This window comes from Pyrgilauda ruficollis, unplaced genomic scaffold, assembly GCF_017590135.1.
Source record: "Pyrgilauda ruficollis isolate IOZ18807 unplaced genomic scaffold, ASM1759013v1 scaffold13, whole genome shotgun sequence".
In the NCBI taxonomy this organism is placed as follows: Eukaryota; Metazoa; Chordata; class Aves; order Passeriformes; family Passeridae; genus Pyrgilauda; species Pyrgilauda ruficollis.
Window position 1 is genome coordinate 11995400 of NW_024511432.1, and position 12534 is coordinate 12007933.

At 38.6% G+C, this 12534-nt stretch overlaps 1 protein-coding gene across 1 annotated transcript in view; it reads left to right on the plus strand.

The window, feature by feature from the left end:
• Positions 1–8339, plus strand: part of ITFG1 (integrin alpha FG-GAP repeat containing 1) — a 71979-nt gene extending 63640 nt beyond the window's left edge. Inside the window, exons 15-18 of the mRNA XM_041459001.1 lie at positions 1602–1726; positions 2606–2688; positions 4304–4421; positions 7800–8339. Of these exons, the coding sequence (XP_041314935.1) occupies positions 1602–1726; positions 2606–2688; positions 4304–4421; positions 7800–7859 (386 nt within the window). The 3' untranslated portion in view covers positions 7860–8339. The remainder of the gene's footprint in view (positions 1–1601; positions 1727–2605; positions 2689–4303; positions 4422–7799) is intronic.
• Positions 8340–12534: the final 4195 nt, after the last annotated feature.

Consider the following 12534-nt stretch of genomic DNA (forward strand, 5'->3'; position numbering starts at 1 on the left):
TTAAAATAGAGTTATTATAATTCTAAACACACAATAATAAAGAACATTTACCTCGTGATTAAACAGCCTATTTCAAAACATGCCTGACAGCATAAGGCAAGTGGCTTCCTCAAGAGCTGGTGGGTAAGGGAGGTTCCCAAAAGCAGAGCCATGAAGTAATCACTGTAATGAGCAGGGGTTCAGGGTCCCCAGCCTGCACTGCCAGGAGCAGTTTGTCCCCAGAGAGGCGTACAAGAGCTGAGGAGCTGCTGTTGGAAGTGGAGTCTTTGTTGTCCCTTGGTGAGGTGCTGCTGTGTTGTGGCCAATGCTTGCACTTATTGGCATCTTCAGGATGCCAGGAGGGTGGATTTGGTTTGTCTTGAAAGGATATTTGGCTTTGCCAAAGAAATAGTGGTGAGTTAGGAGTTTTTCCTGCCCCTGTGTTCAGCACAGCTGTGCAGAATGTTGTGTCACCAGTCTGGCCCACAGCTGGTGGGCTGAGGTCAAGTGCTGCCTCCTGAATCAAGGCTTGGATGGGCGTGTGGAGAGGTAAAAAGGAGTTGGCTGTAAATTCATTACAAAATATGGATTACTGTTCTTTAATTCACAGTCTGTTGTATTTTGTTGTTTAACTTATAATTCCGGTTTCAGGCATAATGTATTAGGGATCAAAACTGAGAGAAATCTGATGCTCTGAAAATACTGAGTAAATCACATTCTTGTGAAAAGCTGTCTCTGTTGGCCACAGAAACCCATTTGTGTTTGTCAAGTGTCCCTTGCACTCATTCCTGTTTAATCTGGTGAAGGCTGAATTCACTGTGGTGTTTCTAAGGTGCTGATACTGTTCCTGCTGTGGGAGCAGCTCACTTGCTAAGAGAACAAAGAACCCACACAAGATCTGAATCTGTTGGCCAGAAATTAAACTATTAGAAGATTGTACTTTTTTTTAATTTAAATAGAATACCTGGATACGTTGGAAGTGGATGCTGGTGAACTTGTTGATACTGCAACACTTGTCTGTTTCCCCACTACCTTTTCCAGGAAACCAAGAATCTTGTTTTCCATCTACAGTTTCTGCTGTAATTATTATTAACTTGTAACCACTGCAGTCCTGTTTTCAGTAAATGAATTTATTCTTTGAAAATTCGTTCATGAGAATTTACTTAGCTAATTGTGTGACAGTAGTAATTACAGTTTAATACTGACAAGAATTAAAGAGAACCTTCACATGTTGAGTCTAATCTTGTAAATCAGTGGGCAAGAAATTTGGCACTAATCATATAAAAATACATGCAGACAGTTGATTTCTTCTCAGCTTGTAACAAATAATGGAGATTTGAGTTAACATAGAAATGGTACTCAAAAGAATTGTCTTACCTAAACATGTAAAGTATTTATGCTCTTCTCCAAGTGAGTACTCAGGTAGTTTGGAAATGTGGAACTTTAAGAATTAAATAATCACGCAATTGGTGAAAATTTTTAAACATTTTTATTACTGACTGGGGAATGTGTACTTGTTTAGCAAGTTGGTAGTTTGGGGGTTGCTTGATTGATTGATTGATTGATTAGGGTTCTTTTCCCCTAAAATACCTACTTGGGCTTCCTTTCTGCTTTCCTTGCAGCTGGCCAGCTCAGCCAGTCAGCACATTACGCTCTGCAGCTGCCCTACAACGTGCTGGGCTTGGGCCGCAGCGCCAACTTCCTCGACCACTTGTACGTTGGCATCCCTCGGCCCTTAGGAGAAAAGGTTGGTTGGCATTTAAGATTGTCAAGCTAATTGTTTATGGTGCCAGCTTTCCTAAGAGACTTTGGATGGTAATACTGCTGGGACACTTCTTTTTCATTTTCTGAAAGAAGAATATCAAATAAGTAATTTTGCATACAGTAATTTTGCATACTTTTGCCCAAAAGGACCAGTTTGCCCAGTTTTTTGAGGAGTGTATAAACTCTGAAGGCAAAATCAAACCAAAAGATGACTGAAACTGTCTATAAACGTTAGCACTGGTATTCAGTGCTTGTTTGTAGAGCAAATGGGTATTAGGTCTGAGGGTGCAGTTATTGTGGCCTGCAGTAGCTGCAGGGCTTTCCCAGAGTTGCCGTGGCTGGGCTGGGGCTCATGTACTCCCTTCTGCCCCGGTGATAAAACCATGGGCACTGTCGTGGTGGGGGGAGATTGCTGTGATTCTCTAATCTTCACATGAAACACAAAAGTGGGGTCCTTACCATTTTCAGTCTCTGAAGATCTGATGGTATTACTTTGAAAAGTGAGGCACTCAAAAGGGCCAAATTCTGATTTGGATAATTGTTTTGCCTGCCTCCTATGTAGAATCAGTTCTTTTCTTCTTTCCCTAGTATATTGTTGCTTTGTACTTTTAAAGCAGATGCTGTGTTTTACGTCAGCAATAGTTATATTGCTTTTTACTTTGGGGGATGGGTTTTAAAGCATTTTGGAGCTTTCATAGTAACAGCTTTATACAAAGACAAAGGAATTAATCTTTTATATTTAAAGTTTTTTAAAAACCCACAATGTTTTTATTTCTCCTTTCGTATGTTTCAACAGAGAATTTCTTTGCTTGTAAGTATGTTGGTTTGTTAGGAATTGACACAGCCTTTGTTTTTCTTTCAGTCCATAAGAAAACAAGAATGGACAGCTATCATACCAAACTCCCAGCTTATAGTCATTCCCTATCCTCATAATGTTCCTCGAAGGTAATGTCATAATTTGGATTTGCACTTCCCAAAATTACATTAATACACAGTGTAAACTAGGCATTATGTGTAGGTTTAGAAATAGTTATTTATATAGAAAGTTACTGAAGAACAAGGGCAGGGGGTCAGTGCTGAGCTGGAGCTGAAAATGCTGCTCAGGTATTTACACAGCCTCTCAGATGGTGCCCATAAACAATCTATTAAAAAAAAAACCTATTACTGGCTCAGACAAACAATCAAAATGTATTACTAGCTCCACTCCTGTAAATAATAACATACTTGCTAGATTTAACAACATCCTCAGTGACAAATTATAAACATGGTAATGGTTGAATTAAGCATTTTTGTTTCACCAAACATGCAATTTCTGTCTGGTTTTATAGAAAAGCTTTGCTTCAGCCCTTCTGAATGCAGTAGCTGTTGCTACAGGAATTAATGTTTGCCTTTAAGTAAAGGTGAATGGGTTGGTTGCACGAGAGCTTGAACATAGAATTCACTTTGCAATTAAAATGTTTCTCCCAGAAAGAGAGCATGTTTCTCTTTTTGCTATTGGAGAAAACATTAGTCAGATATTCCAGCTGCATTTTGCCGCTTGATCTACCAGTGAGGTCAGTTGCATTTATCATGCAGAAATGATTCTGACATCAGTTCAGCAGTTAATTTTACTAGAGAACAAATAACAGTGGAGAAGTGATGTGCTGCTTGAGTTGCTAATTAACAACCACAGAAATAACATCTGCCAGATGAAAATTTAGTTACAGTCTTGAGGTATTTAAAGGTATGTGTTATGCGAAACAATTTCTGTTATAGTATCCTTAAACTATTTTTGCCTTCATATAAAGTGGGTTTAGGGACACTGTAGAATAGCAGAGGATGGAATCCCCAGAAGAAATCCATTTTCATAACAAAAGCTTCTTAATTTATATATTTTTTTAACATAGGTATGTGATTTCCTGATAGGCCTCAACACAGAGCCTGCTGCTGACAGCTTTCCCATGATAGGAAGCCTGTAGTACAAAAAGGGGGTTCCCTGGGCCTCAGGACCTCACATGATTTGAGAGATGTCTTCCAGGAGTCCTAAAGTGTTTAATTTTGTTGATCTTCAGCCATAATCAACTGCTTATGTTTAGAACTGCAGTTGTCCCTGGGTAAACTTCAGAAAAAGAGAACTGGACCCATGAGACTGTCCTAGAGGAGCTTCTCATGTGGTAGAAAAATTGTCCAGGATTATTTTCTCCTGCTGCTCTGTGTCCCCAGGCCCTAGGCATTCCTGTGAAAGGTTTCCTTATGCATTTTGCTTCATCCTAGGCAAGGGCAGGAGATAAATCTCCTAATGAGAAAAAGCTAATTCCCTGAGGATATCCATAGCATTCATGAAAAGTTAAGCAGAAACTGTACTTAGACATGGTATTGCTGAAAAATAATTATATTAAGCCATATATTTCCAAGTAAACATCATTAAGCCTCACTCTGTAAATAGAGCTGCTCATTTCTGTAGATCAGGTTGTCACCTGTCTTAACCAAACAGGTTCTTTTCATCTTTGTAAGTAAAATCTGTTTTCTGCTTCTTAATGAAGGGTATTAATGTTTCCTTGGATTTTCTTCTTTTGTATAGCTGGAGTGCCAAGCTGTATTTGACCCCAAGTAACATTGTACTGCTAACAGCTATAGCCTTAATTGGTGTCTGTGTTTTCATCCTGGCAATAATTGGCATATTACATTGGCAAGAAAAGGTAAGCTAATTTACTAGAATATTTTATTTAACACTCCCTAATATTTTACAGACCTGTACATTGGGGTTTTTTTTACATTTTTCTACAGTATAATAACTTCTGACACAGACTGGATTGTCGCAAAAGGTGTTATTATTAATTCAATGTTTACCACAAGTTTAAAAATTGGCATTATTTTTACTTAAGCTCTAAGACACTTAAGCTTGTCCATGTTGCTCTTCATTTCCTTTTTTCCATTAAGCTGTTATTTCCAGTTTAAATCAGCCATCTTTTTTTTCATATCTGAGCTTTCCATTTTGCAGTTTTAAGGATAACTGTTATGGAAAAGGGAACATAAACTCAGTTTACTTACCTTGAGTTCTGCTGGCAATCTAAAAACAAGGAGAAAGTCTTTTTTGTGGAACCCTCCTTGCTGGTTGCACTGACATTAGCATTCAGGAACATATAGGGAGTCAATCCTGCCTATTGGCTGCTTTGCTCTGTGGGTCTGAATTACACATGCAGGGTATAGAAAGCCATTGATTTGAAGAAGCCTTCTGAAAGGGACCTTTCATGTCACAAAAGAAATGCATTCCCATTTTTCTTAACTATGCTCAGTTCACAATCATACCCAGCTGGCAGAGTTGCCAATAAATGTTACTACATACCCAAACCATAATCTTAGCTGTCAGATAAAATTACTGCACATTCTGACATGGTATAAGTGTTTGTTTTTGTGATGGTGGAAATAAAATGACCTTGTTAAACATTCAGACAAGTTTGCGCATGCTTCATATTTAAATGTTAGTTGTCTGTCAGTCTTCACTCTTCAAAATGTTAAATACAGTCTCCAACTAATAATGAAGCTGGGACTCAGACACACAAAGCAAAGAAATACAAAGTTTGTGATGGCTGTCGTTGGCATGTCCTGCTGTACCAGGAAAGCACTGCTCACTTGTAGCTCAGGGCGGGGCACTGCCTGGGTTTAATTCTCTCTCCAAAGCATCTTTAGCAAACAAGAATAGCAGAAAAGGTACTTGGACTTTGAGTTGGGGAACGATTACCTATGTAAAATTCCATCTGGAGAAATGGAGATTTAATGGCAACATTCAAAACAGTTTTTATACAAGAATTCAAGCATTGTAGTGTAAGGAAGGGCTCAGCCCAGAGTGGGTGCTTTTAGAGCTGTTTTAAGTCCCAGGTGTGTGTGAATGAAGTGGTATATTGGTTATATTGTAAACTCATTTCCAACTCTGCAGCACAAAATAGGCACAAATATTTGGACAAATTGTGTGTATTTTCAGACCATTGTACAAACGTGTTAATTCCTATATTCTTCCTATAGATTTTTATCTTCCCGGTGTTTAGAAGTGGTTGAGATATTGAACAGATAAGAATGTTCACCGAGGCTGTGTTGTGCATCATTGACATCTGTAAAGTTGAACTCCAAAGTTCCTTGTTTCTAAGCTTGTTCTTAGTTTACTGTCTCTCAGCAATCCCCTCCTAAAAATACTCTCCTGGCTAAATGCCTGTCCGTTGCAGATCTCTGGAGTACATGTAGCAAAGAAAGGAAGGGGGAATGAACTGGCACTTAAAATCTTTTCTTTCCCCCAGAGAATGTATGTGTCTGTAAGCTGCAGTGTTTTATTCAGTAGTTTAAATAAATCCTGGACTTTCACCTCTGCAGATAAATAGTAGCACGAGCCCTTTGTCTACAGTAGTGCTTACACCCTCATCTGCCTGCCAGGTATTGGAGTACTGAAATAACTGTAGGGTTTAAGGGTAGGTGTTGCTCTGTCTTGCCTTAGAAATTTTGAATGCATGAAAAAAAAAAAAAAGCTTTGAAATCTCTGTTACTAGATTTTAGTTTTGATACACTAAATGAAAGAGAAATTGAGGAAGAATTGACACCATTATTCATCTTACAACAAATACAGTCTTGCTACATTTGCTACAGCCCTTGATAGTTCTTATTCTCATTCTTGAGAACTTGCTTTGGGGTCATCAGGCTGGTCGTGGAAACACTGCACAGTGATGGAAATACTGCTGGAGAGAGTTTGCTGGATCCAGCAGAGTATCAGTTACTGTCAAATTTGAAGCAATAATTTTTTCAGGAAGCATACAAGAAATGGAGTGGAAATTGTTTTCTAAGTGAGACTATGAAATTTTGTGGAATGTGACAAGCATTTCAGTGTAGGAAAGAGTGTGCCACTCCCTTCTTCCCACCCCTTTTTTGACATCCAGAATACTACTGACACTGATAAAGTCCCTGCCAAAAAAGCCAGACTGATATATCTTAAACCTCACTGACAGCTCTGCTGCTGCTACAAAATGCAGTAAAATCCATATTTAATCCAGTGGAGTTGCTATCACACATAAACATTGTGTAATGAGGAAATCTTTGGCCTTGAGCCAATGCAGACGATGAACTCTCACGGCAGAAGACGGGCACTGATTTCTGCCACAATTGTTGTGTATTTTTATCAACTGAGACATAGTTCTGAATGCCCACGCAGCACCTACTGGAGAGGCTTTTCTTCATTTTACTCCTTAAAAAAAAACAGAAAAGAAAGAACATGGATCTCTGCAAGCTAAAAAGCATTTCAGTCTGCTTTGCCAAATTCTCTCATGCTGGGATTTACACATACTGTCTGTCATGACACAAGCACAAGTTTGCACTGTGTGTTGAAGAATCTTGAAGAAATGCTTCCATCCTCTGTTAAGTGCTTTAGCACTCGAGATGAGACATGTGGGAGAGGACATGTTTTGACACGTGACATGAATTCTAGGTACAATTTAAATATGCTGCTTTTTTCCAAGCACCACCCAATTCACTCTTTCAGCAGGTCAGTGTGTGTTCTGCATAAATAAGCAGGGAAATGCATCCTACTTCACATTTTCATAATGCAAACAAAAGACACAGAACATTTTTCATCTACTTGGTGCTGTTAGTTGTTGGTTGAGCTGCCGTCTTGCTCTAAAGTTGTATTTAACAGAATGTTTTTTAAATGAGATTCTTCATACGTGTAACATAAATTACATTTACAGTTAGTCCACAGTAATTTCATTTTCTATTTAAAATGTAGACAAAATGGATACCAGGAAACAGTTCTCAGGTTTGAATTATTCCTTTTAAAAAGCATTATTAGAAAAAACAGAAAATAATGGGTCGTAAATACTATAACAGCAGAGCATTAACAGCAGAAGCCAATTTTGCGTAGATTATTGCTATTTCAAGCTGACATCATTTAAAAGTTAATTGTTGGGGCTTTTACTAAGCCTTTTTGCCTTCTGTCAAATGGCTTGAAAAAAATCAACCATTCTCTGACACTTGACAGCTCATTTCTGTAACAGTATTGCTCTAGATTCCACAAAGTGTTTTTTATTATTATTTTTCAGAAAGCAGATGACAGAGAGAAGCGACAGGAGGCTCATCGGTTCCATTTTGATGCTATGTGACATGCCTTAATATTTATGAAGGAGCTGCTACTCATTTGCTTAATTGAAAGACTAAATTCTGATTTTTAAAATTATTACCATGAAAGTACTGTTGGTGTGTTATTTGTAAATGTTGCATTATCTGGTATTTATTTGGAAAGTATTAAAATTAGACCTGAATGTCTCACAAGGCCTTTCAGTTAGGAGACTGTATATAATAGCATTTGGCCTTTATTTAACAGAACTGTAAATTTATTTTTCTTAGTAAAGGGATCAATTGCATGTACCACTGTTTATGTACCAATTCTTTAGTAATATTTGATAGAAAGGTATGTAAATGAAGTGTAGCATTTCAGTGAGCAGAATACCTTGTATCATTTGGATTGGTCTTGTCCTTTGTTCATTCCTGCAAAACAACCTGGTTTTTGAAAATTAAACTTGTGCAGTTTCTCAGATTACTTAATCGTTAATTGTTTTGATTGTATTAAATGGTGCTTAACCTAAAGTATTCTGTATTTTTCTTTGTTTAAATCCATATGTGCAATAGTTAAAGAGCTTAAGAATTAGAGAACCAAAAGGAACCTGCAGTGTAATGTGAGTTCAGTCATCCTGGGATAGATGCAGTATTTATGTGTGCTACTTCTGCTGAGAAGACAAAGCATTAAAAAATTAAAATCATAAAAATGTATCAGCATTACATAAACTGCTTTTATATTTAAACTATAACTACATTTATTTTAGAAAGTCACAATGTCATTATGAAAGTAACTAATTTTTTTAACATAAGAAAGGTATGGAATTTTTTGTTTGCTTTGTTTTTCAAGAAGTCAAAAGAAACATTTTTGAGGAGAGATTGAGGATTGACACCCTAAAATGTATTGCTGAGTGATGAGATGTGCAAAGATTAAATTAAGAATATAATAGGACGCTCAGAATAATCAATGCACATTTTCTATGTACACTGCTATGCCCAAATTTCATAACGCTGTAATAATGACAGAAGACATGTCGCTCAACTTTAAATCTTTAAAGTGGTGATAAAGTTACGGTTGCTCAGTGTACTTGGGATCCTGAAAGAATCTCTGAGAATAATTATGCTTTTATTTTACATGAGTTTACACTATTAATTCTGCAGTTGCATCAGTTAATTTGCACTCCTAATACTGTTTGATATACTAGACCATCTTTCTCAGCAAACTGAAAGTGTTGGTTGTCAAGGCACTCCGTGTGCGGGGTCCCTGCTCGGGGCTGGCACCTCCCGGGAATGCTCCCTGTGCCTGGCAGGGCAGCCCCAGCCAAGAGGGAACAGGTCCAAAGCTGGGCTGATGGTGCTCATCCTGAGTCAGTCAGAGCCTGGGTTACCATGGCAGTGCTGAACACTGACCCATTCACAGCAGCACCAAGCCACAAGGCAGAGCAGTGGTGTCCTGAGCTCTGAAGTTTCACTGGGTATTTCCAGTATGCACTGATCATGTGTCAGCACAAGAGACTCTCATATCACATTACTGGTTTTATTCAGGATAGAAAATTTCCTTAATGCACACCTTCAATTTTTCTCATGAAAAGCTAATTTTTTTTTTTTTTTTAGATAAATACTTAATGCTTTTGGTCTTTTTAAACTACATTGATAGAATTGGCTCCCACCAACAAAAGAAAGAACTGATTTCATGTTTAGGAGGATCCACACTTGATATATTTTCCTGTCTTTTTCAGATGGTTGGAGAATAATGCTAAATGCATAATGCACCGTGGCAGGAAAGTTGTCTGTAACCTCTGTCACAATATAATACACATAGATTAGCTTCCTTTTGTTTTTGAAAAAGCAATTAGGAATAAAATAACCTCATGCTGACATTTAAGCTGTTGTACAAAACAATGAACTTGGTATCTTTTTCTCTGAGGTATTTTGCATGCTCAGTAGTGCATCATTGCATCACTATATACAATATAATAAAGTTTACTCCAGGTTCTAAGTACTTGTAGCATGGCTCACAGTCTATGCATACTGTTGAATTAAGGCATTAAATATTGTTAAACCTGTCATGAGGTTTCACGTTGTACTTTGGTTCTCTATTCTTTAAGCATTAAATGTATGTTTGGGTAATGTTGTTGCCCTTCTACTGGGATGTTTAAGAAAGCAGCATCAGTTAGAAAGTTGTAGTTCCAGGTGATTGTCACAGTAACTGCAAAGTGAGAAATAGTTCGAGCTACATAAATTTTCAAACTGCAGCCACTCTAACACAGCCCTGGTGAGAAATGCTATTGGAAGCTTCCTTGGTGTGAAATTTCACCTATATAAAAATACTGTTGACAGGCCAACTGACAGATGGCTGTTGAAATACCATCTTTCTTTGTTCTCATTTTCCATGAGAAGCTTTAAGACTGAATCTTCCTACCAGATTTATCATTAATGCACTATAATCCCCCAACAAAAGAACCAACTTTTCTGCTGCAGATTAATAGGCATATTCTAAATAGTATGATATTCCTCCTGTGCTGAGGCCATCGTGCTTAACAGAGACATTAAAAACACTTACTACAGTTAATGGAGAAGTAATCACTAGAAACGCACCGAGTTTGGTCAATTCAGGGCTTCTACAGAATCACAGAATGCTTTGGTTTGGAAAGGATTTTAAAGAACATCCAGTTCCAGCCCCTCTGCTATGGGCAGGGACACCTTCCACTATCCCAGGCTGCTCCAAGCCCCATTCAGTCTGGCCTTGGACACTTCCTTCCAGGGATCCAGGGGCAGCCACAGCTTCTCTGGGAACCTGTGCCAGGGCTTCAACAGCCCCACACAGAATGATTTCTTCCTAGGATCTAACCTAAACCATGAAAAGCTAATTTTTTTTTTTTTTTTAGATAAATACTTAATGCTTTTGGTCTTTTTAAACTACATTGATAGAATTGGCTCCCACCAACAAAAGAAAGAACTGATTTCATGTTTAGGAGGATCCACACTTGATATATTTTCCTGTCTTTTTCAGATGGTTGGAGAATAATGCTAAATGCATAATGCACCGTGGCAGGAAAGTTGTCTGTAACCTCTGTCACAATATAATACACATAGATTAGCTTCCTTTTGTTTTTGAAAAAGCAATTAGGAATAAAATAACCTCATGCTGACATTTAAGCTGTTGTACAAAACAATGAACTTGGTATCTTTTTCTCTGAGGTATTTTGCATGCTCAGTAGTGCATCATTGCATCACTATATACAATATAATAAAGTTTACTCCAGGTTCTAAGTACTTGTAGCATGGCTCACAGTCTATGCATACTGTTGAATTAAGGCATTAAATATTGTTAAACCTGTCATGAGGTTTCACGTTGTACTTTGGTTCTCTATTCTTTAAGCATTAAATGTATGTTTGGGTAAGGTTGTTGCCCTTCTACTGGGATGTTTAAGAAAGCAGCATCAGTTAGAAAGTTGTAGTTCCAGGTGATTGTCACAGTAACTGCAAAGTGAGAAATAGTTCGAGCTACATAAATTTTCAAACTGCAGCCACTCTAACACAGCCCTGGTGAGAAATGCTATTGGAAGCTTCCTTGGTGTGAAATTTCACCTATATAAAAATACTGTTGACAGGCCAACTGACAGATGGCTGTTGAAATACCATCTTTCTTTGTTCTCATTTTCCATGAGAAGCTTTAAGACTGAATCTTCCTACCAGATTTATCATTAATGCACTATAATCCCCCAACAAAAGAACCAACTTTTCTGCTGCAGATTAATAGGCATATTCTAAATAGTATGATATTCCTCCTGTGCTGAGGCCATCGTGCTTAACAGAGACATTAAAAACACTTACTACAGTTAATGGAGAAGTAATCACTAGAAACGCACCGAGTTTGGTCAATTCAGGGCTTCTACAGAATCACAGAATGCTTTGGTTGGGAAAGGATTTTAAAGAACATCCAGTTCCAGCCCCTCTGCTATGGGCAGGGACACCTTCCACTATCCCAGGCTGCTCCAAGCCCCATTCAGTCTGGCCTTGGACACTTTCAGGGATGAGGCAGCCACAGCTGCTCTGGGAACCTGTGCCAGGGCTTCAACAGCCCCACACAGAATGATTTCTTCCTAGGATCTAACCTAAACCTCCTCCCTGCCAGTGTGAAGCCGTTCCCCCTGTCGTGTCACTCCATCCCTTGTACATTGTCTCTCTCCACATTCCTTTGTCGGCTCCTTTCAGGCCCTGCAAGGCCACCCTGAGCTCAGCCCAAAGCTTCTCCTGTGCAGGTGAACAATCCCAGCTGTGCCAGCCTTTCCTGCCAGCACAGCTGCTCCATCCTCTGCTCATCCTGGTGCCTCCTCTGGCCTGGCTCCAGCAGCTCCAGCTCCTCCCTGTGCTGGGCCCAGGGCTGGGGCAGCTCTGCAGCTGGGGTCTCATCTGAACAGGGCAGAGGGGCAGAATCCCCCCTCCCTTACTGCCCGGTCCTTCTCTGCAGGTTTGCTCTTGACCTATTGATCCCCAGCCTGTGCCAGTATTTGATATTGAATAGATATCTCTGGATTGTAATTGATATATATAACTTCTTTCAAATGAATGACACCAAAATATAGCAGGAGAAGTCAATCCATAAGCTTCTGCTATATTATAATCAACAGTGTAAAAGCATTAACTGTCTCTGTTTTGAAGGTATTAATAAACATTTTTTTTTAATTTAGAAAATACAATTAAGTTTAAAATAATCTC